The sequence below is a fragment of the Crocodylus siamensis genome, chromosome 8 (assembly GCF_052110815.1).
Source record: "Crocodylus siamensis isolate JL-2025a chromosome 8, ASM5211081v1, whole genome shotgun sequence".
Lineage (NCBI taxonomy): Eukaryota > Metazoa > Chordata > Crocodylia > Crocodylidae > Crocodylus > Crocodylus siamensis.
Window position 1 is genome coordinate 68,294,650 of NC_143402.1, and position 27,571 is coordinate 68,322,220.

General features: G+C 52.6%; 1 protein-coding gene across 2 annotated transcripts in view; it reads right to left on the reverse strand.

Moving 5' to 3' along the window:
- NHERF1 (NHERF family PDZ scaffold protein 1) overlaps positions 1 to 26,832 on the reverse strand; it is a 30,462-nt gene extending 3,630 nt beyond the window's left edge. The window contains exons 1-4 of one of the 2 annotated variants that reach the window (XM_090060415.1): positions 26,356 to 26,832; positions 8,342 to 8,503; positions 4,649 to 4,802; positions 459 to 499 (exon numbers count right to left, since the gene is read on the reverse strand). In XM_090060415.1, the coding sequence (XP_089916541.1) occupies positions 459 to 499; positions 4,649 to 4,802; positions 8,342 to 8,503; positions 26,356 to 26,748 (750 nt within the window). In that variant the 5' untranslated portion in view covers positions 26,749 to 26,832. The remainder of the gene's footprint in view (positions 1 to 458; positions 500 to 4,648; positions 4,803 to 8,341; positions 8,504 to 26,355) is intronic. The other variant, XM_090060416.1, reaches the window with a different exon arrangement.
- Between the last annotated feature and the right edge of the window lie 739 nt (positions 26,833 to 27,571).

Here is a 27,571-nt window from a genome sequence, read left to right on the forward strand (position 1 = left end):
GTGCATGCACCTCAGTCTAAGGACAAAGCCCCAGGCTTTCCTCCTTCCCCTGACATGCGTTCAGCTTTCCTTGGAGGCTCTCGCCAGCAGCTGCCTCCCCTTCTGCACCACGTTGCATTGGGTTTTGTTTTTTCAAACCAGACTGGAAGTAACGAGGCCTTTGGAAGAGCTGCCTGGCTGCGGGGCTCCAGCTGCCCTGGGAAAGAATGGGCCATTCTGTTCTGCGGGATGGGGAGGAGCCGTGCAGCGAGCGACACGCCTGGGCCAGGGCTGGGGCTGGAGCCGTCCGCTCTCTTCTGCAAAGGGCAGCTCTGCCCTGGAACAGGAAGGCTCCAAAGCTAGTTAGCTTTGGACGGAAGGAGGAAGGAGGGGAGCGCGCTCATCCTGCACTGACAGCCATCAGCGAACTCAACGTCAGATGCCTGCTATGAAAACTTAAGACCTGGTGTGAGCTTTACCTTCTCTACTTCACCGTTGACAACCGGTTCTGGCAAGGGACCTAGGGATAAGACGGACACAGTTAGATGGTGCTGTGTAACCCTCTAACCAGCTGCCCTTATCCAGCTTTGTGACTGAAGCACCAGGACCCTGGCAGCATGATACAAGGGGAGCTGCCAGCCAGCTCTGTGCATGTAGCCTTCTCCTCCAGGACATTAAGCTGGGGGAAAGTTCGCCCTTCTCCACTTCCCCAGCTACACTTCTGCCTGGAAAAGCCCAAGCTTGGCTGGCACAGATGTGACGGTGCCTTCTAACCTGACCGGGAGGGCCAAGTCGCATGCTGCTACCCGTCCCCCACCACATTTCCCCACTTCTGGAGTGGAGCAAGTGATGCCACCGGAGCCACCGAATGCCAGCTCAGCAGCATGGCACTCTAGGCCTCATTCCCCAGACAGATCCCACAGGCTGTTCTTTATGCAGGGAATACGGCGCAGACCCCACTGTGATCAGGAGTCAGTCCCTGGCAGGGGGCGTGTGGAGGAAACCCAGCTCAGATTTATCACTAGACATTCCCAGCTCTCACATGGAGGGACTCGCCACTTGTGGGGGGTAGACAACCCACCCCATAAAGCGACCTGGGCCCCAATGTGTAGGGAGCTATCACAGAACGGGGGCAGACATATCCCCCTTGAGACAGAACTGCCTCAAATCAGGCCACTCGGCTCTTCCCACCTGGGGTTAACGAGTTGGCTCAAGCCTCCTGCAGTGTCCCCTCTCCCCTTTTCCTCTGGTCAACTGAGAAAGCCCCCAAAAGCCAGAATGCTAGGCAACAGAGGAGCCCACATATTGTTACCTCCACTCCGCCTGGCTGCCCCAGGGGCAGAATGCGCGTCCCCCCCCCCCCGCCAAGCGGCTTTTTCCTCCATCTCCTACCGCCCTGGAGAGCTCCCTTGCTTCAGTTTTGCTGCAGAAAGTGGCCCTCTCAGCAGAGGTAGTGGATTACACCCCCCAGCCTGGACAAGCCTCTGGTTGTTACCCTGGCATAGCTAGAGGAGGTGAAGCGACGGGTGTTAAGAGTTTCCCTTAGCTAGCTGCAGCGTGGTAAAAGCTATGAAGGGCAACCTGCCCTGGGATTTTACAGCAGCTCAGGAAATGCATGTCTATTACCCTGCAGCTGCAACTCACCTTTGCTAGGTATAAGAGAGAGTCACCAGCAGTGATGCTCAAACTAGGGGTTAGTGACTGGTTGCTGGACTGGGGCAGTTATAAGTGGAGCCCAATGTGTTGCCTCAGTCTTCCAAATACCCCAAATTAGCAGGAGGTAGAACTGCTCTGTGGCAACTGTTCCTGTGTCTGCAATGACCCCACGGTCAGTGAAAGCTAAACTGGGACAACTTAACCCTTAGCCAGGTTCAGGGCTAAGATGTGCTGCATAAGCTCTTGCTGTGGGAGAAGAGACAGGGACAGTTACTGCAGGGCCTCTAAGGTATGGGGAAGCCCTGTCCCGGCTGACTGCGGACACGCAAGCAAAAAGAACCACATGTCGGAGTCGCACAAAGTTCGGCCCAGCGTAAGCAAGGGCTGAGACCGAAACAAGTTGGGGAACTTGTGGCTTCAAGCACGTACTGATCTCATTCCTGTGCATGGAGGGTTGAAAGAAAATGGTCTCGAGCTGAAGTGAACATTGGCAAAGCCAAAGGCTCAGAGGTAGGGCACAGAAATTTGAGAAGACGGCTGTGGTAGGAAACCACATCCTTGTAGTCCCAGTGATACAAAGGTTGCACGCTCCATTTCAGAGTTAGTTAGCAAACCTGCGCTCCTGAGGGCAAGCAACCAGCCGCGAGGAGGTGATGGTGGGTGTACGACACACTCAGCCCTTTCACCTGTACCCTAATCGCTGTCCAGTCACGCATCCCCCTTTGTTAGACCCACTTCACAGGTGGGTGAACAGAGGTGAAGTGATTTGACCAAGGTCACAGAACAAGATGGTGTCAGAGCCTGCAAGAGGCGAGCAGCCCCAAGCCCTGCTCTGGTTCCTGGACATCAGGACCAATCAGAAACATGAAGAAGAGCAACAGGGAAGCTCACGAGAGCAAAACCAGTTAGAACATCTGTCTCGCGGTTACTTGGGGGAAGATCGAGAGGGCAGAGGCAGGGACTTTCCTGGCTCGTCCCTTTAAAGAGATCTCTATGGAATAGAAAGCACTGCTCCTACACCCTTCTTTACACTAGCCTGGCTGAGAAACACAAAGCTCCTTGAGCAAAGGCCGGGCTGAGGGTCTGAGCCAGGCGGCGTGATTCAGGTAAGCGTGTTCTCGGTGACTCCTGTGTTAGTACAGAACTGCACTCAGGAGCGGCCCAGTCTCCTGGGCAAGGAGGAGGAGGTTGCCAGGATTCATTAAGACTCTGGAGCTCCCTCTGCTCCTCCATAGGAGTCACATCAGCGTTACACAGAAGATGCCCAATTCTGCCCTTCCTCCCGCAGAAGGCAGACCTGCAGCAAGACACCTGCGCGGTGCAGGTTGGTTGCAGACCTACGTAGATCTGACCCCCGGCCACCTAGATTTCCACCTGGCTTGTTAGGCCTCTGCCAATCTCTACTTAGCAAACTGATCATTACCCTCTCCCAGAGCCACCCTACATTCGAGGCTCCCCTAAATTTCCACAGCTCAGCAGAGTAAAGCTGTTCCCTGCTTCTGTTATGGAGAGGACATGCACCATGGTTTAGTTTCTCATTGGACAAAAAAACCCTTCTTTGTTTAGGGCTCAGGGTTTTTCTCAAACCCAGATTGGAACCACAGCTGTTAGAGAAGGCCTAAACATTCAGCAGACCCTGCCACAACAAAGCCACATCCTGTGTCAGGGGTGGGGAAGGAGCTCAGATCATGAGCTCAGAGCAATCACTCAGGTGCTCAGCTAGAATTGCCTGCATTTGTCCGCACAATGCCTCTCTCCTCTGCAGGGGAAGCCCTGTCTTTAGGGCAATGAAGGGGCCTGGAATTGTCTACTGAGACCTCCTCCAGCCGCTGGACCACCAGCACTGCATTAATCCTTCCTACGTGATGTAGCCCCACTGGGCTTACACCCTGGCTGGGCCGTGTGGGTTTCTGAGCAGCTACAGGAAGTTGAGCTACCTTGATGCTTAAGCCACAGAGAAACAGCCTGGCTCAGAATACGACTCACGCAAGCACTATTTTGTCCGAGGGGGATCAGAAACCTTGCTAGATGCTGCAGCCCTGCTTTCATACAGGCTTCCTAGCTGTCATGTAACACTGGAACCAAGACCCGTGCATCATAGATGAACCAGGGAAGGGGAATGTAGGGAAAAAAAGCTCTGACCTTCAGCCTTCCCACCAGCAGGCCAAACCCTATCAAAGAAAGACAAGGGAAGAGCCAAGTCTGCCATAAACCTAGGGAGGGGAAAGCACGCCATGCAAAGCTCTTATATAACAAAGGGCAAGCCAGTGGAGCCATCTCTCCAGCCTGCACTTTGATCAGGAAGAGGGGGGCCCTCTGGAGTCATAAAACCTGTCAAACTTTAACCATTTCAGCCATAAAACTCCTACGATCTAGGACAGACGCCCACACGCATGCACGCTGAGGGCCCAGGGATCACCGAGCGTGGGGTAACCATGCCAACAGTCTTTCACAAGTGCCAGAAAGTTCCCCGCTGTTGTGCAAGATTACGCCAGCTGAGGTGGGCAGGCCTTTGGCATGCCAGCCAGCTTCCAGACTCGGATGGAGAAAGACTCTGCTTTGGCTCCGTGACTAGCAGCAAGCTAAATCTCCTCCCCACGAGGCTGAAGTCCTGGTGACTTCTCTTTCCAGTGCCAGCTTCCCACGGAGCCTGTAAGAGGAGCCGGCGTGTGAAAGCACCGCTTGGAAACTGGCTGCATGCTGTGGACCAGGAAAAGGGGGCATGGGGTGAGACAGAGACCCCCACCACAGCCGGTGCAGAGGAGACAGAGGTCACTTCTCAGTGGGACAGTTCTCTGCCCTCTTTCATTTTGGACAGGAAATTAAGTCACTTCCTCGCTAGGAAGCCTTCTGTTCCCAGCCGCCATCTCCTCACATTAAAGACCCACCAGCCGCTTCAGCAAGACTGAGATCTCGGTATCGCCGTTTCTGGCTTGTGTGGGAGGACATCCCACTTAAAATGCACCCCGTCTTAGTCCCCGCAGGCACGGCACCACAGCTGCTCCCCTCTTACCTGTCAGGTGCGCCTCCGAGGGAATGACTTTGCACTTCCTGAAGAACTCGTCTGTTAAGACATCCACCACCAAGAGCTTGGTCTCTTCTCCACCCGCTTTGATTGCCGACACCACGTCAGCGTGCTGCTTCCCTTCCATGCACACCCCATTCACCTGGTGGGACAAAGTTAGAGCAGAGCCCGTGAGAAGGAGAAATGCTGCAACAAGGCTGGCTGTGGGTTAACACAGATGCCAGCACCAGTCACATGGCAACGATTATCCTCGTCAGCTGTTACCCAGCCAGGGCAGGAGCCTGCAGGCTACCACAGGATCCCAAGAACATTATGTATGTTGTGAGAAACTCCCTCCAGTATTAGGCACTTTCACTTTTGCCTCCGTAAGAGTCTTGATTGTCCAGAAGTCCCGGACAGCCAGGCCCCTAGGCATTCATGTCACCCGTCCAGTCTGACAGGAGGACAGGATATCTCATCGTCTCTGAAAAGTCCCTCTTCACTCCCAAAGACCTGTTTCACCCAAATCCTTAGCCTGAGGAAGAGGAAATGCAGCCCTCAGAGCATGACCAATTATTGGCTTATAGGATCATAGGAAAGTTGGGCTGGAAAGGGGTCCATAAGATCATCTAGTCCAGCCCTCTGCTCAAGGAAGGATCAACCTGACTAAACCGTCCCAATCAAGTGTCTGTCTAACCTGCTCTTGAAAATTTCTTGGGCTGGGAATCCCACGCCTTCTCTACGTAGCCTGTTCCAAGTGCTTGATCAACCTCAAAGTCAGAAAGTTCTTCCTAATTTCCAACCTAAATTTCCTGTGCTGCTGTCTGAGGCCATTGCTCCCAGTCCCCCACAGCCACAGGGAATATCAGACAGCTAACCTTCAGGTGCGCATTACCCATGGATAAGTTGTCCCAAAAACATTCTGGACTTACAAAATGTGTTCCAGGGATACCCTGTACAACAACTCCTCAAGGAAGAGGAGCAGGTCGGGAAGAGCTGACCAAGCCATGCGATTCCAATTTGGGTTTTGGACACAGTTTGGGGCACCTCAGAGCCAGGTCTCTCCAACATCCTGGCAGATGGGGCTTGTCCTGAATGTGGAGCAAGCTCTCTTACACAATGTTATTCTTCACGTGTTCTCCGAATGCCCTAACGGAGAGCTACAGCGGTGTTGCAAGCATGCTATCAATGCAAGCCCTTGCCTGCTGCAAAGTCACTTCCACGTACATGCATCACTTCATTCACAGCTCAGTGCATCCCTTTTCTCACAAACATTTCCTGCTTTGCACAAGGATCTCACAAAAGCATCGAGTCAAAAGCTGGACCATCACCATCACTCGAGCTCAGAGCTGCACTCTCATTTCTGAATAGGAGACTGAACTCCTGCACTCAGCTGGCCCCAGCCCCATCCTGCCCAGCTGTGTTATGGCTGCAGCTGACCAGATATGCAGCTGAGGCTTGATTTAAGCCAGGAACACGTGCCTGAGATCTGAGCACAGAGACTTTACACAGATCCCATTCCTGCATCCTTCCAGCCTCCAGGCACTGAGGACCCCTGCGGCCAGACAAGCAACCAAGGTCAGATCTCCCTTAGGAAATGGTTTGCTAATTCAACGCTTGGTGACTAGTGCAACTGTATCAGCAAATCCCTCCCACTGATGAAGGTTACCTGTGGCAGGGAAACATTTATATCTGTATAGTTAATTTAATTTGCTAAAACAGGTAAAGAAAAAAATCAAATTTTATATCTATGCAACTTAAAGCTGCATTAGGGATTTTGCTGGCCTAGACGTAACACAACAATAAGTCACACCTCTAACTGATATTTCTACACTAGTAAGAGTTTCTACCATACATCTGCCCAAGCCAGTGCTTAGACTAAGCCTAGGAATCTCAGAGGAAGGGGTCCCCTGTGACCCCATGAGCCTCCCCTCCTACCAGCCTTGGCAATTTCCATCCAGTGGCTCAGCCCACGATCCTGCAGACTGGAAAGTTCACACTTGACTCCTTCCATCCACTGTTCCTCTGAAGCAGCGCAGAGTAGCAGTGGGGAGTACAGCTAACCTTTAACTCCCAGCTGCAGCCTTTCCACGTGCGGGGAACACTGGGTACTTAGCTGCTACGGCTTGGCAAAGGAGGGAAACAGGATTTGACAAGGTAGAAGCATGTGGCCTTTTAAAGGAACAAATGGTGTGACACGGCCTCGCAGGGCAGCAAGTCCAACAATGAGTGGTTAACCTGCGTTCCAGCTGAGCAGGCTCGGTCGCAATGAAGGGGTCAGCAAGGCTGGCGCGATTCAGGTGTCACCTGCTCCATTAGTGCCACCGTGGGATTCAGGCCCTCTGGGGAAGAACAGCGCTGAGGAATGCATGTCCAGGTGACGTGGCGTGGAAGTCAGCAGCGGGAAGGCTTTGCAGAACTTTCCAAGTTCAGGAGCAGGAATTAGGAGGTGGGGTAAGCCCCAGGAATGAATCAGGGTGGGTACATGGGGTGGGGGGGGACATCCTGGCACAGAACTGCAGATGCCCCCCGGAGTTCTCCAGAGCCGCAGCCTTTTGGAGATTAGGAAAGCAGGCAGCAAAAGCTCATTAAAATCAGATTTTCTTCAAGTGACTAGCACAGGATTGCACAGGCAATGCTGGCAGGACTGGAGGGCACGGCTCAGGGCACTGTGTGCAAACAGCTTGGGAGGCAGCTGCCACAAGGAAGCAGAATAGGAACGGAGGGGGGCAGGAGGACTCCTCCAGCCCCTTCTGGCACATGTCAGGGCCAGGCCTGCTTAAAGCCATGTTTTCAGAGTCAAACATAGCATGCCAGGCTGCCGCACCCTCTAACACAGTAACCAGCTCTGCACAGACTGTCCAGGACAGCTGCTCCTGTGTGGGATTGCAGGCAGGGTAATGGGCACAGGGAAGGCTAATTCACTTTGGACAGGCTCGTTAGCACTGCAGTGACAAAGCGCCTTGCCAGCACTGCTACTGGTTCAGAACGCAGCCCCCGCAGAGCGCCACAGCAGTTCAGGGCACTGCTGTCAGGCTGGTACATCGGCATCCCATCCTTGCCCTAGAAAACAGACTGAATGGGTCTCCCTGCAGATTCATCCTCTTGCAGGCAGGGCTGAAGGGCTCCAGGTTTATTACCTGACCCCGGGCACTGACACAGGAGAGAGTCAGTCCCTCAAAGACTTTGGCTATGGCAGTAGGACACATAAACCAGGGTCAGGACACAGGCCAGAGACCAGCCTAGTCTTTACATCCCACAGCAGTCTTTGAAGCCTTCTCCCCACAAACCCAGGAGTGCGGCAATGCAGTTCCTCTGGGGTCCCCTCCATTGCTGTTCAAGAGCTGAGCTTTCAGCACTGGCATGGGGCATCCTCACCACAGCCCAGCTACTGCATTTCCAGGCCTGGTGCATGTGGAGAGGGACAAGGGGACAGGGTGCATGGGAGACCAGTGCTCCAGAGCTTTCTGCCCAACCCATGGAGGCTGTTCCTAGACACCAAACTCTCATCTTGATGAAATACAATCTCTCTTCAGCTCACACTAAAGAGGATGAATTTCCCAGGTACATGAAGCATCTCCATTACAGATCTCCAGCCTCACGTTGTCTTTCAGAGACCACCCCCATCCCATCCTGTGACCCCCTTTCACATGTTCAACCATTCATCCTCTCTCCTAGTTGCCCCCCTCATCCAGAGCATACCTCAACAATGCGGTCTTGGGGGCAAAGTCCTGAGGCTTCAGCTGGGGAGTCCGGGTCCACAGCACGGATGTACTGGCCAGGCTTGTTTTTGTCGCTGTGGAGGTTGAACCCGTAGCCGTTGGAGCCCTTCTTCATCTGGCACAGACGAGGCCGCAGCTCTTTCTGCAGTGAAGGAGACAGAGTGTGAATGTTGTTGCTTGGCATCACTTAATTCGGCACCTCCTTGCACACCCCAAAGACCAGAGCCACCACCCTAAACACGGCCAGAGTCTGAGACCAACTCGACTCCAGATGAGGCAACAGAACAGCATGCCCCCTTCCCAGCTGGGACACCAATTAGGTATATAGCACTGGGGCAAGGCAGCTTGTCCATAAAACAGATCCAGCTAGTTAGAGATCAGTCTCACCCCCCACCCTAATGATTAAGCATTTAAAGGGACAAAGTGCAGGATACAGTGACACCTCCATGCTGCCCTTCTCCATCCCAGAGGGCTGATGATGCCTGTTTTGATATCCGAGTACTTTTCCCAAATTGCTTTGGAAGTAATTGCCACATGAGGGTGGAGAAGCCGGCACACCCGCCTGGCCTTGAAACCACAGGCAATTGCAGCTGCTGAAGCCAAACAGATTATAGGGCACCAGGGATTTCTTTGGAGGAACTTCCGGTAAATGCAGCACTCTCAGCTGTCAGGCCTGGCACCTCCCTGTCATGAGCAGGCATCACTTCAGCACTGCCCTTCACATGGTCAGAGTGAGCAGAAGGCTGGGTCACACAGAGGACTTCACTGTATCCAGGAGCTCCTGCACACACCACACTTGGAGGAGATCTCAGCCTCCCTATTTTGCACCTTCCCTTCGATACAGGCACCACCTCCTTGGGCCAATTCTTACCAGCAGTCAGTTGCTGAGTCTCAAAAGCAGCCTTAAAGGAGCACTGGCTGTGTTGCATGAAACCAAGGGACACAAATGTTCCAGTCTGCATTTAACAGTCACCTCTCCATGGACCTCTCCCACAGAAATGTGCTCTATTGAGTCAAGGAACATCTCCCCCGCCTTTTTTCCCCGCCCCCATCCTTCCTGTCCCACCAAGCTCCCATCATCCTGCATCCTCCTCCCACAAATCAACCAGGAGGAGGGGGCCATGTCAGAAGGGCACCTAGCAGTTCAAGCTCTTCACTTCACAGCCTTCCTCAAGCACTGCTGAGCAGCCGCGGGGAGCGTTCTCCAGGACACGGGGGCAGAAATGTCACAGGAGTTGGGGCCGAGGCCTTACTACCGCTTCCAGAACTAGATGCAAAGCATTTCCCCAATGTGGCTTCCCTTCAGCAAGCGATTGACACACACAGCCCAGTAGCCGGTTGCCCAATAAAGCTTGCTCAAGGAGGGTGGGAAGTGTGAGTTTAATGTTGTTTCTCTTGAGTATCTGGGAAGTGCCAAGATACTCCAGAGATGGGGCAGTGAAAACTGCACTGGTTTTCACCTGGCATCTCCTCTGACCAGCACAAATTGAATGGGCCCATAACATCCCATGGCATGGCACAGGTCCACCTGCCAGTCATCTCCAAAGCCCCAAAGCAAGACCTCAGACTTGGCTATCCCACGGGCACTAGAACGTCTGCTGAAGATGACACTTGATTTTCTAGTGTCCTTCCCCACACCCAGTGCCCTCCAGTTCCTTTCTATTGCAAACCAATAATCAGGTTGCAGGCTATAACAAGACTGAGGTGCCCGGTCTGACGGGTGTGTGGTTTGAAGCCAAGCCAGTGTTTATTGAAAGCAGTACTATATTTACAGTCAGCTCAGAGCAGGACATGGGTGGGGAAAGATGGAGTCATTCATACCCCACCAAACTGGGCCAGCCAATTACTCGTCCTGAAACCATCCACCAGTATTTCGGCAAGAAGCGAATAAATCACTTACATAACCAGATGTCATCAAATCTCCTCACATATTAGTTATGCTTAGCACCACCCCAGGGGAGATACCATGCTACAGATGGTAAAACATGTCCCAAGCCACCTTCTACCTTGCGCAGGGCAAGAGCCTAGACATGAACCAAGTGCTCCAGGTCGATGTCCTTGCCCTTTCTATCAGCTGAAAACCCTCACCCATTGCAACACTGGAAACCAGGCTGAACTATACTGCAATCAGCCTGAGTGTTAGGACATTCTCACAACACCGCAGGTTATTCTCTTGCATGCAGAAGTTCACCCCGCACACATCGATTGGGTGTTCAGAGATCACTCAAAGCCAAAGAGGCCGACAGAGCTTTGGTGCAGTCACTGAGTTAACTGATGGGCTCTGCCTAATACCAGACTGTGCAGCACAACTAACTCTTCCAACATCCTCCTAAAGGAGCAGCTCGCACCTCTGGGCCATTCTTGATTGCTATCATCAGGAAGTCACAATGATGTCTGAAGCAGAGTCTGACAGAGACGCACACTCAAGACCTCTTAAATCAGGGGTGGACAAAATACAGCCAGCGGGCCACATGGGGCCCACCAGGCAATTTCATCGGACCTGCAGGCAGGCACTCGCCAATTAATTGTCTCCGGTCCCTCCTGCGGCTGCCCCTGCTGAGCTCCACATGGGCCTGAGCCCTGCCCACTCCTGCCTGGGGCAAAGTGTTATGCTCCCATCCTTGTGCGCTGGAGGGCCCTGGCCAGCATGCAAAGCGGGGCTGCTGCTGCCTGGGGAATCTGGCCACCCTTGTTTTAAATACTTCCCCCCAAGATTATCAACGGTAACTCCTCATGGCCACTGACAACAAGAGAGTCACCAGTTATAATAGTTTGTGAGTGCGGTATATCACTGAATTATTGTAGCATCTCCCGGTAGCATGAAATGAGTTCACGCAATCACCAGGAACAGGCCTCGGGTGAAAGAGTGAGGGGGAACTAGACGTACCCTTCTCAACACACGCCTAAGAGACAATGCAAGTATTATGGGCCTTGATGCTCTGGTTCAACTCCCTTCAGCAAGTCCACGAATTTGAGAACAAAGTACCTAGGATTCAAGATTAGGGGATGGAGAGCGGTGGTGAAGGCAGACTCTGAAAATCAGCAGGTTGGTGGGGTAAGATGGGCTAGACTGATGATGCAAACACTGATGTAGATTTCTGTTGTCTTTAAAATCCTGCTCCTGTTGTGCAGCGCACTGTCCTTACGGTTCCAACAAATGCCTTTGTCTTAGGGATGCTGACTCAAGTGCTACCTTTGCCAGCGACTGCAAGCTCCCAAAGGGAAGATGTATAGGTGCTGAACCCAGGTGGATCTGCTGAGTAAGTCAAGTTGGTGCTCTAGCCCAGGACTCAGATGAAAGGAGTGACGACTGGCAGGGTCCCAGCTCTGAAGAAATACAGGCACAGGCACACGCCTGAGACCAGAGGGCGTGCCTTAGAGGTACGGAAGGAGTCGGCGTCATCCTCAGGTGGCATCCGCGTGCCCTTAGCGTCTGCGGAAACACCTTGGGCAAAGCCCTATTTAGATAGCGAAGTGATAACACAGCCTGCTCCCACTTGCACAGGCCGATACAATCAGAGGCTGCGGGCTGGTTCCCAGGTTTGCTCAGTGACTTCAGCATCATTCCCCGTCCCAAGCTGCTGTCACCTTCTGGACCAGAGTGTGACTAATTGCCTTGACCTAAATACCCATCATACTTTTGCATCTACTTAAGCAGCGATAGCAGTAATTGGCTTGCCTTGAGTTCCTTAGTACAGGCTTGGTCCTTTATCCCTTTAGTTCAGCTGCTCATTTATCCGAATAGGGATTCAGCAGTTTCAATCTTATTGAGGGACGTGTTCCCTACATCAACCATCACCTGGATGAGTGGTGTCACAATCCCAAAATACATCCTAGTACTCGCCAGGGCACTGGGGGCCGATTTCTTTTTATTCTCGAGACCCAGAAAAAAAATCAAGTAACCCTCAGACAGCTCCCAGCAGAAAGGACTGCCCCTGACAGCCGATCTGGGGATCCTGGGTGAAGGCTGGAAAGACGCCCATCTCCTTCAGCTCCCCTGCGGGAGGTGGAAACCGAGCTCTCCAGGGCAGCTGGCTGACACACTTGGGACAGCGACAGAAGAGCTGCAAAGCACCGACTCGGTCTACTAGGTGCAAGCAAAACCCACAGCCGCCTCAAGAGCGAACCAGAGCTGAGCAAGAGGTTGCATGCAGCAGCTCTCCTGCCCCAGCTTGTTGCCACAGTTTGCTCCACTCCGCGCAGGCTCCCGTCTCTCTCCTCCCCCTTCCCTCCACTTCTGCTGGCAAGTTACTGCACAGGAATAACTTCAAACAAAGCTTGGAGGCCGGGCTATTCCTTTCAACGGGAGAGCCCTGGAGCCAGAGCTCCGGCTTAGGGCTGGGAGGTGCGGGGGAGAGAGAGGACTTCACACAGGAACAGGCTCGACTACGTTCATTAAGCCTCATCCCCTGAAAGGCAGGCTTCCTCATTAACTCAGGCCTCACAAGAGGCCAGCCCAGCAGGGGACAGGGCTCAACGGTCCCTCTGAAGGGGACAAATTTACAAAGCGAGAAGCATTTGAGAATCTGTTACCAGCTGCAAAGTTCATTCCAGCTCCCTTCCGGCCAGGAAATTCATTCATCCCCCAGCCCAACCCGGCCTGGTCCCTGGACCATGGGACCCATTCATGGGTGCCAAGCTCGCCCCAGTCCCTCCCCAGCATCTTGCTCCCTTTGAGGAAGAACTTGTCCAATGCTCCTCTCAACCCCTGTCATTCAGCTTCAGAATAAAGAGAATTGGGGATTTCAGAGGCGAGACAGTGGGACACCCCCCGCTTCTTCCCTCCCTCTCTCCCACGCACAGGCACTAAACCAACCTCCGCCCTTACTTAAAGGCCAAAACACCACCTGGACCGCTCGGCCTCTGCAAGCTGACCGCTCTGAGAAAACCCAGCTTTCTCTCCCCTGGTCTGCAGGTGCTGGAGACATAAGGACAGCCTGCCACCATGTCCTTCTTGCCGGGGGAGTCCCCTGCACAGCCTTGGAGGTGGCACATTGGGGTAAGCTAGGAACCCATGATGCTAGGCAGGTGGGGGGGACCACAAACGAGCCCTAAATCTAAGCAGCCCTGGGGCAGGGTGACCATTAGACAATGCTGAGGTCCACCTGGAGACCAGCTTTCTGGGCATGCTGCCTCCAGATTCACGTGGAGCATACCCGAGTGCTGCTGCAGGCCGGCAAGCCCCAGCTGACAGAGCCGTGGAAACACCCAAACCCAGATGAGGCAGCTCTAGGTGAGAAGTTAGGCTGGAGTTTTTAGCTTTCCACACTCCTTGGTCTTGGGCCTTTTCATTCGAAGCAGCTGCCCTGTGCTATGCTCAGACATAGGGGTTTCTGGCTCTTCTCCTTCAAAATGAAAGGTGCTTGGCTCCTGGTACAGGCCAGACAGAGCTCCACGCTCAGCTCACAGTAGCCGACACTGTAACGAACACCCAAGCGGTGCTCTTTATGACTCATATTGCATACTGTGTTAAGAGCCTCAGCCCTGGATCAGGACCAATGATTTGCCTGGTGCTGTATAAACAGGAGGACTAACACCGTACCGCAGCTGTCTCAAAGGGTGACAAGGACCTCCTCCAAGAGATCGATCAGGCTTCAGCCTGACCCACTGACTTCCAATGGATGCAGGCGACAGGAAATCTAAAAAGGCTTTTAAATTGATACCAACCCATAACAGGCTCAGGTTTATATCCCGATATATGGCAAGAAGAGGTCTTAAACTGCACAGCAAATGGGCACCCTACTGTAGCCGGGATCCAAAATTGCCATATTCTAGTCTGTCCCCCATATATCCTGCCCGAGCTGCACAGCGTCACGACTCCGGGCACCCACAACTCCCCCCTGGGACTCACTGCTGTAGAAGCTGAGCAGGGTTTGACAGACCGGATGATTGACAATATTCCCATTTACACAAGTTAAATCATGTTACAGCGCTCCCAATGCAGGGCACAAACCATAGGCAGCTTGTTCCACACCTCTCCACGACAAGGGTCAGCACCTTCCTTTGAGGAGAAAGATGGGCCAGTCATTATACACATGCTCTGGGGTGGAGGGCGCTGTAATCAGAGTGGCTTGCAGAGCTGCTCTAATTAAAGTGTCTGCAACGTCATGTGTATTCAATGTCCCACACTTCAAAATGGGGGCAGGGCGCTTTAAAGCTCATTCAATTAGCTTTAGTTAGTTAAAGCACCGCTGACGCTATTTTGAAACACAGGGATGCTGAATACACGTAACATGGAGGGTGCTGGAGTGTGTTAATTAGCACGCTCCAGCAGACTTAACTGAGTCAGCTCTGCCGCATACTATTAGTGTGCTAATTAGCATACATCAGAGCAGAGGTCTGTCACATGTATGGGTGCCCTATGACTTTAGAATGGGTTCAAGTCCATGATCTGGCAGATTTCCTGCCTGATCCTGAGCAAGTCGCTTATTCTCTGCACTTCGGGTCCCCATCAGCAAATGAATGCACTTCCCAGCCTCACAGTACACCAAAATGCACAGTACCAAGGAATAAGCGAGTCATGTGGAATAGCCATCCTTTGCAGTACTTGGTACAGGCTCCTGTCAAGTAGCCCATTGGTCTCATCTGGACCAATTCCTGACATCCTAGATGAGGTTTCCATCAAAGAGAGGTCTACGTTTCTTTGCAGTACCTTCAGCTGCTACCAAGACCAATTTCCTTTTCCTTTAATTACTGATACCTCTTGACTTTCCATTAACAGGCTTGATAAAGAAGTTGCCCCTGCTGTGCATAGAAACTGTTCATTAACTAAAGCTCTGTTTTAAACAGGGCTTTCAATCCACCTTTGTGATCCCAAGAATTGTCACTCGGGATGCTCAAAAGCAAACAGTCCCTAGACCCCTAATTTAATTCAATTAAAGCAACAAATGTAGAATAAGCCTCGACGCACACGAATCCCTTCCTCATTCCAGTCAAGTTGTGTGCATTTTCTAGTAACTTTTGCATTGCAAAAATGCATCCCACTGGCCTTCGATTACCCTGTCCCAGGGTACAGAAGGTGCAAGGTGCTGTTAGAAATGCCGGGTTGCACTTGATAAATGCGGAGTGCCATAATGCAGATGTCTGGGGAGCCAAGGCTGCCTCTGCTTTGGACAGTTCCTTACTCAAGGTCTCAAGCTGCCATTTACAGTGAAGTCTAGAGGTCTCTGTAAGATCAGTGCCCCTGGTCACGCTAGACCAGTGATTCTCAACCAGGGGATGAAAATCTTACCTTAAGCAGGGAAGCTAAACAGATAAAAGCAGGCTCAGACCTGTCCTCCCCCTGACTTCCCAGCCCCTCTGCACTGCAATACACACATTCATTTTTGCAAGTGGGTGCCACTCAATTGCCCAAAGTAACAAAGGGGCCTCCAGTCCAATGACAGGGTGCCTCCAGTCCAAAAAGGCTGAGACGCTGTACCGGGCGCTGTACAGTCTTCAATACTAGGCCCTCCCTACAACGAGGTTAAGAGTTAAAAGGTGGATTTCCCCACCTCCGCCCCATTTTTCTGAATTACTGCTCTATTCTGTGCACGGGTCCACCCTTCCTCTGTGCGTGCCCTCCCCTGCATACCGGGAAACACCTTCTGACCCCCCATCCGGTCCCCCAACTCAGCCCACAATACCCTTCGCCTTGCCCTGGCTTTTACACTAATCCTCTTACAATGCCAGGCTCTTGGGGACACAGTCCTTGACAAGAAATAAACAAGCTGAACAAGTTCCTTCAAAAATACAATAAAGGTCTGCACTGCCAAGCAGGCGTTTGGCTCTTCCTGCCCACCTCGGGCCGCTCCTTCTCATTTGGGACTTGGGAGCTCATGGTGCCTAGCGAAAAAGCCCAGCGCAATGCAGTGGGCAGCAAGAAGGCTGATAGGGGGTGTGTTGCTCATGTCCTGGGCCTGCAGCAGTTTGATAAGGAGAGAAGAGAAAGCTTCAAAACTGCCTTCTCATTGATAGCAGCCATTGCTGCTTGCAGCACAGCAAAAGGGAAAGCAACTCGTCTTCCCTGCCCTCACCCCACCCCACTTCCTTCCAGCTATCAGCAAGAAATACAACCGACTGCATGCAAGGCAGGCTCTGCCTCCATTCTCAGGGCAGAAGGACGTCTAGCCTGAAGGATCCACGATGCTGGTACAGACCACACATACCGATGATTTATAGTGAACAAACCTATCCTTCTACGAGCCACGCGTCAAGCCCCAGCATGCACAGACATGCAATCCCATCGTAAACAATTCCCAAACGCTGAATGCCAGAAAAATCGGCAGCTGTACAATCAAGCCTGTTCAGAATCCAAGCCGTGCAGTTGCTAGAGGTAGGATACGGCATAGGTTTTGCTAATATCTTAAAGGCTTTTCTCTGCTGGGCCACCCTTAGGCCTCTGACAGATGTTTTGTCCCCCAGTGCAGCCAGGACACCAGAGTGCAGGTAGGTCTCCGATTCCCCTGGCTGGCTGGCTTTGACTCCTACCAGATCAAAGGGTCTCTGTATACATGATTTGAGAAGTCAAACTGATGGGAGATGCATTTCTACTCTTCCCCATCTCCCACCACATGGGCTGCGAGTCTGGAACAAGTTTAATAAAGGCCCAGGTAGAGATTTCACCAACTTTCCCAGCTCCCAACTTCCAAAGCAGCAGTTCACCTTCAGCCCAACCCCTCAAATTATGGCCTTGCAGGAAACTCACTGCTACTTTACCCTGTAGGATCATTTACGGCTGGGGAAGATGAGTGGTGTGGTGCCAATGGGGCTGGAAATTTAGCAGCCGCTCCTCCTCGCACCAGATTTCTGACCCACAGGCCAGATGATAGCTCCACCGGGCATATCTGGCTTGCAGGGCACATCTCCGACACCCCTGATTTACAGTACAAAGGAGTTAAATTTAAGAGCCTTGGAAACCGAACTGGTCGAATCAAGGCTGCTGTTGAAATCTTTGCTGCCGCTGAAGCCTGCCCACTCTCTGCTCACAAGTTGGGGCGAAGTCGGGCTGCATCAGGATGCAGAGGCCTTGGCAGCTGGCGGCTGCTCAGAAAGCAGCATGCGGTTTTTCAAGAAACATACTTGAGCCGCCCACGTGCTGCCGCCGTCGCAGGAAGCGCGACACCGGGAACAGAAACTCGAGTGCTGCCTGCCACTGCGAGTCAGTTAGCTGCTTCGAAGGCTTCAGCAGAGGCAGTCTCAGGGAGGGGATGTGCCCCTGTCCCCCCCGCGACATCGGAGCAAGACCAGCATGCTCCAGTTCGTCACCCAAAGAGACCCACCCTGGTGTCAAAGCTCGTCTGCTTTGCTGACTCAGCAGCAGGCCCGCCGAACAACGTTATCGTTATATGAAGAATCGTCCGGTCCCTGGAGAACCAAGGCAACAAAAGCAGAAGAGCTGGGCCCTTGTCCCCGCTCTGGGGACCCGGAGCCGTTTAACAAGCGGCTTCTGCCAGTCCGTTAGATTCTCAAGGGCTCGAGTTTCAGTTTCAGTGCTTCGCACCTGCTGCTGCCAGCGACTTAGAGAGGTGTTGGGAGTGAAAACAGAAAGGCAGGCCCCTGAGACTTGCTGAAAGGAGGACTGCAGGAGTTCAGAGCTCACAACCGTATTTTTGCTAAGTCAATCATTGTGAGTTTGCATTGCTGCACCTTGCCCATGAACACGTGGCTGGTGGGGAGGTGAACTTTTTATAAAGTCACTGGAGTTGCAGGATCAGATGTTCAAGTTCAGGGCACTGCATGTGCATAATAGAAGAGCCACTTCATAGGATACTGTAAAATCCCCAAAGGGGACTGACATCTTTGGACCTGCTGAGCAGGGGACAGGAATTTATAAGCCAGCTGGCACTGAGGGGACAACAGAGATACCAGGCTGAGCTGAATCCTCTTGGGGGGTGATCACACACTGATGGGATCTGGTAGATCATCTGCAGCCCTCTCCCCAGGGTACGCTGGCACAGGGAGCCAAAATGCTTGGGAGTCTTGCAGCTCATCTTAAAGCATACTCCTGTTTGGAGCAGATTTCAGTGCCAGCAGTGGCTTAAATCACTTAGACACTCAGGAGGACTTGAGTTCCTAAGTCACTTCAAGTGAGACTCGGGGTCCTCGGTTACTTTAGACTTCTCTACACCACCTTGTTGCTGAGTCCAGGGATGCGAGCAAGAAGCATGCTCAATCCCATGGCTGAGGCTGGATGGCACCATGCATCAGCCCCAATAAGCACTCCCGAGACCACCACTGGAACTTGCGCACAGCACTGCCCAGGGCACTGGCAGCACCTCATTTGTGGGAACTAGCATACATGGTACAAGAGCAAGCAGGTAGGATGTGCTTCTCAGCCCTGGGCTCAAACGAGCTGTTCCAGGCATCTTGCATGTCCTACCTTGTTCCTTTACCCCTCCCGGACTCCCTTTCTAGCTCCCACAGGTTAGCTGGGAATGAATTCTGCGTTAGGTTACATGTTCCTGACTGCTAGGAGGTCTTTCAGGACACGTACTTTTCCCAGCGCTCAAGTCCATGCCAGAGTGTCCAGCTCCACTTGGCTCTTCTCTCTAGCATCTCAGTTGGGTGCCATAATCCTCACTTCCTGCTCTACACTCTTATCTAGGCATTGTGGGCTACATAGACAAAAAGCTGTCTTTTGGAGATTGGCTATAAATGTTCAGTTCATTTTGCCTGTCAGGAGATCCATCTCATCCCTCTTCCAGGCTTCTGTCCAGTCTCCCTGTACATGTCCAAGCACCAAAACTTTCTGTCACTTTCCTAAGGAGTAGCCCCCTGTTAGAGGTCCCCTCGATATCCACCCAGGACCATCCAGTCATTCCACTCCCATCTCAGTGTTAACACCCCTGTTTTGGAGAAAGAATTGCATGCCAGCCCTTCAGTCTGCCTGCATCTGTTCTCTCATCTTATACTGGGGTGGGCAAAATACGGCCCGGGGCCGGATCTGGCCCACCAGGCCATTCTATTTGGCCTGTGGGGCCCCTAAAAAATTAAAAGTTATATTTATTTGCTCCTAGCTGCCTGTCAAAGATGACAGGAGCCAGGGGCAGTAGGACCCAGAGGAAGCTAGTGGCAGGACCCAGCAGCACGGTCTGCCCAGCCTGTACCCCGCAACCAGAAGCCCCTGCCTAGCAGAGGCTTCTGGCCTGGGACCATGGGGCTGTTCCTGCTTCCTTGTGTCAGAAAGGGAAATGCGGCCCTCAACAGTTTGCCAAAACTTGGTAAGCAGCCCTTCACCCAAAATAACTGCCTGCCCCTGTCTTAAACTGAGATCACAAGCTCTTTGAGGGAGGCTATCCTGTGCTTGTCCAGTGTTGAGCATAATGAAGTTGAGATCCATGTCTAGGGTTTTCCAGCACTGTAGTGATGATTATGATTAGACAAATGAGTGCCACAGAAGTGGCTATTACTAAATATGTTAAGTTTAATCAAATCCACAACCAGAAGTTTTTTTCAACAACTCTCCCTCCCCCCTCACCCCAGAGGAGAGCTACAAGGACTAGAATTATGTTGCAAGAGTCCCATTCACAAGGCCTGTCCCTGCACCCACCTGGCTTCTGCTACCTTAAGGGCTCCTGAGACCTTCTACTGGGAACAGCCCATGTCCGTCTGAGCCCCAAGTTAATACGAAGAGGAATGTTTACTTCAGTCCAAGCAGTCATGCCATAGCAGGAGACGGTGACAGGAGCGGGACAGCAGCACAAGTGTGTGTTTGCTGAGGGGGCAGTGGGAACACGGAAGCAGAGACCTCCTCTCTGCATTTTGTTTCAGTGGGTTCAAGGCTCTCCGCTTCCCCCACCAAACAAAGCCCACAGAGCACCAACCAGTCTGTCTGACCGCCTGCCCTCCTGGCAGAGTGTGCTTCAAGCTTGTTAAGCAAATAAAGGCAAGTCCAGCCCAATAAAGCAAATAAGACTCTGGCACATGCAAATCTCCCAGCTGGGAAACAATATGTAGAGTCCCATCGACAATCCCAGCAAGAGCCGGAGAATTCCCACCCCGCTTCTCCCTCCTCATCCCTCCCAGAGCCCGAAGTTAATCAGCTGAGGAGTTTTAGCAGAGCGGCTGGATTCTTCTCACCCACTGCCTGGGTCCAGAGTTTCCTCCCTCTCCTCAGACATTTATTTCCAATTTTAATTGCCAAGGGAGGGGTGGGGGCAGATGAGCCATTCTTGAGTCTCCGCCAGCAAGCGGAGATGAGAACAGACAGGCCTGTGTGCCATTATAAAAGGAGCCCCTTTCCACACATGCCACCCAAGGCCACTTGCATTGCAAGCTCTGAATTTTAAGAGCCAGAATTTCAAGAGAGCTCCAGCTCCCAGAGGCATTTGACTGGACGGCTGAGAATTTCTGCAGCTCATGGTTTTTGATGGGGGACTCTGGGCTCCCTCAAAAACACGGCTCTAGATGCCATCTAATGCTGTGATGGAAAGGGAGACCTCTGAACAGAAGGGACTGCTGGGGTGGTTTTGTCTTACCCTACCTTGCTAAGCTAATAATTCAATCGATACTGAACGAACAGTGCAATACATACTCCAGCCTGGCTTTCCCTGTGGCAAAGTTGACTCAAAGCCTGTCTCACTGCCAGACGCCAGGGCAGTGCTAACACTTCACTCCTTCCCAAGCGGCTCTTGAAGGAAGCTTTGCAGGCACACAAGCAGGGTGGAGAACCACCCCAAACAGACCCCAGCAGTCCAGGTGCCAGTCCCAGCTCACATCAGATGGGGGCTCCTGCCACCCACCAACCCTGACCCTCAGTTGCACTGAATGAGTTGTAGCATCTGGCCTGTTTCTCAAGCACCCACATCCTCTTCTGGAGAAGGAACAAGAGTTGTTTTATTGCTCACGCTGAATAGGCCGAGTCTGCGTCGTGGCACTGGATTGTCTGTTAAGGTCTTAAAGGAATCTCGTTGGTCCGTCACCTTGCTGACTATCATTTCCATAAGACAGCTGCTACTATTCACAGCTTGGAGAGGGCAAGGAGAGAAGTCTCATCTTTCTGGCCCCACACCCCGGTTTAAGAAAAGCTCGTGTCTGGGCAAGAATCCTTTGGGTCTCTCTAGGTTAGTTTGCTACCAGCACTGATTGCGGTCACCTCTCAGGTGGCAGGTCTGCCTCTTCCACCCACCTCTGGAACCACATGGACTTTCTGTCCTGATAACCTCCATCTTCCTTGGGCTGTATCCCCTGAGGTTGTATATACACCATCCTCTGACATGTGCTCTCCTTTCAAAGCTGGTTGTGTATCTGCAGTTAGCTGAGCTCTCCACACCAAATCTGGGCCTTCCATTGCACCTACCTTGTGGCTAACACCTGATCTCTATGAAGCTTTTCACTTGAGAGCTTCAAAGTGCTTTGCTGGCAATTCAGCCTTTAAGGTATACTGAGTCATGGGCAGGAAGTTCAGGACACAGTTATCAGGCCTCTTTTCAGTTCAAGTGAAAAGACCCCCGAGGAGCGAAGTGGATGCCCCCATCCTGAAACCAGGACCAGGAGGTGTCGGTAGCCTGGTTTGCCCCTGGTGGAAGGATCAGCCCCTTCCAGATGTGGGGTCCGAGGCACCACAATCAGCAGGGAGGATTTTGAAGCATGTGGACAAAAATGTAATGGGATTCCTTAGTCAGGAAAGCTGCACCCCTTAGATTTAATCAATACGAGGGAACTGAGGAATAAGAGAAAGAGGTACTTTCCAAAGAAGATCATAAGAAACCAGATGCAGCAGTCAAGAGATGCCTGAAGACCCAGAACGAGAGAACTTCCACACTCTTCTCTACCTGCAGACAGAACACGTAGCCAACTACAACAGAGCACTATTTATCAGGACGTGGGACTGTGCCTGCCCCTCCCTACCTGGCTGGTTCCAGGGTGTGGTAGAGAACAAGGGCAAGGCACCCCATGTCAGGAAGAGTGTCCCTGCCTCCCGCTGAAGAAATTCCTGGTGCAATCTCTCTGCATGACCTGGAAGAGAACTGGTCTTTGAAGCAAGAGAGAAAAATCTGTCAGACGACCCTCAGAGAAAAGCATGGACGGTGGCATCAGTTTGGCAGTTAACTACTGGCAGAGACGAGCAGTCCAGCTACTTTTTCTTCCCATCATAATTCAATGCAACTCGTGGCTTTTACTACCTCGGCTTTCAAGCCTGTGCTATGCCTACCTTGAAGAGTGTACACTGTGTTTGTCCCAAAGCAAACAGGACTCTGGGTTCCCGAATGCTCTGGGCACCCTGCCCTGGTGCAGTGAGCATGGTGTCAGGACAGGAGAACGCCGTGGCCGTGACATGCAACAGACTGGTGACAAGCACTGACGGATTTCCACTCCCTGCGCAGAAGCAAGGCAATCCAGGTTCTTTGGCTTTTTCCTCTTGCCCTTCGATGAACGCAAGACAAAAGTGGCATCATTTTAATAAGGTAAAAGGAACAGGGCAGCGGGAACAAAAACGTTTGTCCTCAGCCCAGTGGGAAAAAGGAATCCCATCACAGGCAAAAATCCACCTGAGCCCCTAAAGAATCCACAGTCTGGTGCATAAACTGTATATTCTGGTTGTGAGATGGTCTCAACAAGACGGGTCTGTTCCCAAGGCAGGAATATTTATATCACAACTTGTCCTAAGTGCTTGCTGCACAACTTAGTGGGTCAGCCTGTCTGAAGAGGAACACACATTGTGGCTCCAGGCTAAAGTCCAATAAAGTGAACTAGGACCAGAACTAACGCTCAGCAGCAGAAAAAAAAAAAAACAGAGCAAGAATGTCAGCTCAGCACAGACACCAAAGTCCATCCACCCCCTCCTACCACTGTCATGATCTCCTTGAGATCCTTCTCCTCCCATGCAAGCCAACACCCTGCTGTATAGCAGGACTAGGCTAGCCCCAAGTACACTCAGCTCTTCCTGGGTCTCTCCCTTCCACAGGTCATCCTCTGGTATTAGCAAGTGGAAAACTTTCAATAGAGGTGGGGCCCTATAGACCACTCCTTAGGGCCTCGGGTCCAGAACTCCCTAACTGAGCGTGAGGGATGATTTGTAGGGTGCCGAGAGCTTTCCAGAAGTGTGCACCAACAGAATAGCTCCTTCGAGACCCCTCTGGCCAGCACAGTTGCATGAGAATAGTTAAACTTGTTCATGTTTAGGAGCCAGATTATCTGAAGTACAACCTCTATTAATCATTTGAGAATTAAGTGCTCACAGCTCTTTTCTTCAGCCCATAAAAATACAATAAAGACCTCCCTGATTTCAGCGATTGAGGCAAACTCCTCAAACCCATAAAAGCCCAGTGTTCATCTACAGCTGCACAAGGTACTTTGCCTTTTACAGCAGCAAGAAACACACCACTTGAGACCCCTGTGTCCTTCCTCCAACCCATCCCCAAGGAAGAGAACCCAATTAGCTGCATTGCATTGAGGCACTGCCTCTATTTCACCACTATACAGCTACTTCTTTACCACGGCAATGGACAGAGTCTTCCCTTGTGCAAAGATCAATTCATTCCATCACGGAGGGAAAAGCATCCAATGCTTTGTGCAAAGGCCAGGTATTGCTCCGTTCCAGTCTCATCCCTTCCACATCCCTGTAACACGTCTGTTTGTATTTCCACTAACAGGATATTACTGAACACTCCTGAAGTGACAAGTCTTCATACTGTAAGGTAAGACTTGCAACAACATGGATCTAAACTCCTCTCCCCAAAAAGCATCTCAATTTTCTGATGGAGGGGTGGGGGGGCAGCTACAAGACAAAAGATCCTTTGTTTTAGGCATTGCACAGACAGAGAACCCCAGCCTTGTTAAGCTTACAATCTCGATCCGACACATTTTGCAAATGGGGAAAAAAAAATATATGTGATAATAGCAGTTAGCATTATAATCTGTGGTTACAACACATCAGCTGCCTGACTATGATCAAAGGTTTGGGGGGTTGCGTTTAAGCTCTGACAGACATCACTGGGATGTGAAAGGATATAAAGGAGGACACCTCTCAATTGCGATGCTCCCCTGCCCGGCAGCGCTGTCCTGAAAGACACCACATACACCTCCTCGCAGGCTAGAAGCAGAGTAGCTTTGTCCATGCTACACTGCCAGAGGGCTACTTAGCACTGCTCAGACTCGGTTTTCCCACACCACTTCCAAAATTGGTCCAAGCCACTTGTTCTTTCAAATGGCTACAGGTGACAGGCACCGTGTCCAGAGGTTACAGCTAAGTAGCTCCTCAGTAATGTATTTAGGGAATCTTACGCCCTTGCCCATAAACCCCATCTCAATCTGAAAAAGGCTCCAAGTTTTAGTTGCCCCGGACCCTCTGCCAAAAAAAAGCCTTTGTCATATGAATAAGGGACACAGAAACTAAGCTTGTCTTTATACACCAGAGAGAGCAAGAGGTTAGCCCCACCAGACAGAAAAGATATCACCCTGCCCTAGGGGTAAGAGATAACCCCCATCCATGCCCTCTATACACTCACTTGGAAAACTTGATAAGAAACCGGCTCCTTTGAGATGTATCATTATTTCAGCAATGCTGCAAGAGCAAGGCTGCCACATTCTTGACAGTGAGCAGAGGGGAAAGCAAGTCCAGAGCTACAATTAACCCTGAAGATTATTAATAGAGGCTAGGGAAGGGGTGTCTGTTTTCCTTCACACACCTGACAGTGCTTTGTACAGCTCCTAGCACCACGCAGTTCCGGTTCTACACCGAGTTCCCAGGTACAAAAGCAACACTAATAGCTCTGAATCATCATCAGGCTTTCTTCTGTGCTCACTCTGTGGCTCTTCACGTGCCACCTAGGCCCCTGCTATATATTACATATACTACGCAACTAACTGGTTAAACATGGAATAAATTTAGACTGGTAACACGTGCAAAGTAAGACCAGGGTACAAGTGTGAAGGGATCATCACCCAATTTTCTGGTTAATGGTGCAATGAAGCTAGACCAGCCACATGTGCAGAGTAATGATCACAAGATAAAAACATCCATCCAACTACAAAAAGAGCCAGCCAGCTATAAAGTTAGTGCTTAAAAATATGCAACAACTCTAGAGGTGGTTTCTAACTTGCTGTTATTTGAACAAGTAGCCTAGAAATCGACTTCTAGGCTCAGAGGTATCCAAGACACCAAAGGGAGACCACAGAAAATGAGGGTTGGAGGGGACCACATCTAGTCCAATCCCTGCTGGACCAGCCCCAACTACATCATCCCAGCCAGGGCTCTGCCTGCTCGGGTTTTGAAAACCTCCAAGGATGGAGCTTCCAGCACCGCTCCAGGTAACCCGTTCCAGGGCTTCACCACCCTCCCAGTGAGCAAGTTTTCTGTACTATCCAACTTAAACCTCCCTTGTTGCAACTTGAGACCCTTGCTCCTTGCAAGACATCTGTCACCACTGAGAACAGTCCAGCTCCTCCAGTCTAGATGTGCGGCCTGGATTCTTGCACCTCTGCGCCTTCCCCGCTCCTGATCTGCACCTCCCCTCTCCTTTCATCGAGAAGACCTGGCTGTAAGTACCACCCGCACAGAGAGCAAGTAAAGAAGCGATGCAACCCTCTCCTTTCTTCCAGCAGGTCGGGCCGTTTCAAAAAAACCCAGAGCCCCATGCCCTTTCACTTTCAAAGACACCGAACTTCACACAATCACCACGTTGGCAACCGTTTCCTCACACCCTCTCTTCCCCACCCCCCGTGCTGCCCGAACCTGGCAGGCTTTTGTGACCACTTCCTTGGCTTCACAATACCGCTGCGGGCACGGCCCGGCCTGAAGGAACCGAGGATCAGGCACAGGGGAACGGCTCATCCCGGGCAGGGGGTCGGACGCGAAGATCTAACAGGTCCCTCCCAACCCTAAAATCTCTGAACTCAAATCCCCAGGTGCCCAGACAGCAAACGCACGTCTACGCTGAGCGCCGGCGGGCTGCACGCGCGTGGGTCCCACGGGTGCCGGGGGAAGCTCTGCCTTGGAGCCTGCAAGGGGCAGATCGGGTCCCCCGAGGGCAGCAGGGAAGGAGGGAGCAAGCGACCCAGACCCGCACGCACCCGCTGCTCCGGCTCCGGCTCGTCCGCCTTCTCCTTCTCGTCCTCCTCCTCCTCCTCCTCCTCCTCCCCCGCCGGCGGCGCCTCCGGGGCAGGGGCTCGCGGCTCGGCCGCGCCGGGGTCCACGACCAGCAGGCGCACGGCGCTGGCGGCGGCGCGGATGCGGCCGACCACCTGCTGGTGGCTGTCCTGCTCCACGTTGTAGCCGTTCACCTCCAGCAGGCGGTCGCCGGCCCGCAGCCCCGCGCGCTCGGCGGGCGAGTCCGGCTCCACCAGGCGGATGAACTGGCCCGGCTTGCCCTTCTCGCCGTGCAGGTGGAAGCCGTAGCCGCTCGGGCCCTTCTCCAGGCAGCACAGGCGCGGCGCCGCCCGCTCGCCGCCCGCCCCGTCACTCATGCTGACCGCGGGCTCGGCTCCGCTCCGCTCCCCCGCGCCACGCGCACCCCGCCCCGCCGCCGCCGCCGACTGCGGGCGCGCCGCCTCAGGCACCGCCTTTTATAGCGAGGGCGGGGCCCGCCGCGGGGAGCCAATCGCAGCCGGGAGCCCGAGAGGCTCTGGAACCCGCAGCTAACCCGAGACCCCTCCCCCTCTGGGCGGGGTTATGCAAATTAATAGCGATGAGGCCCCGCCCCCACGATTGGGGAACCAGCCCCCTTGGCCTCCTGGCTCCTGGGGGGCGACCCCTTCTTGCTCCCCGGGTTTCCCTGCTGCCGGACGCCCCCTGGAGCCTCTTCTCTGCCTCCTCCAGGGGCGGCCACACTTTAGGTGTCCCCAATTTTTATTCTTTTTTTTTGGGGGGGGGAGGTGTATTTTTCACAAGTTTTCGCATTTTAACCTGGCTAAATCCTTCAGCCTTTTATAGGCGAAGTTCCTGCTCTTCTGGTTCAGTCCCCACCGAGGTGCAGCAGCTTGAAGCCCCATTTTTGGAAAGGGGGGGGTCTCCCCCCTTGCTTGCTCCGAGGGCCTGATGGCTGAGGACGAGCAAAACTCGGGGGCATCCGAACTCCCTGGGCCTCCAGGCTCGGGCCTGCACACAGGATGCCTGCCAAAGGCTTTGGAAACATCTGGAGCCCCAGGTGTGGGTGGAGGATGTTTGTCGGTAGTAGGGCCGCTTATGGTTCTGGACTCTTGGATTTGGGACTGGTTTTGGCTAATCTGGCCTCGGATACAAATTAAAAAAAAACCACCCCAAAGAATAGTAAAAAGGTCCATGATAATA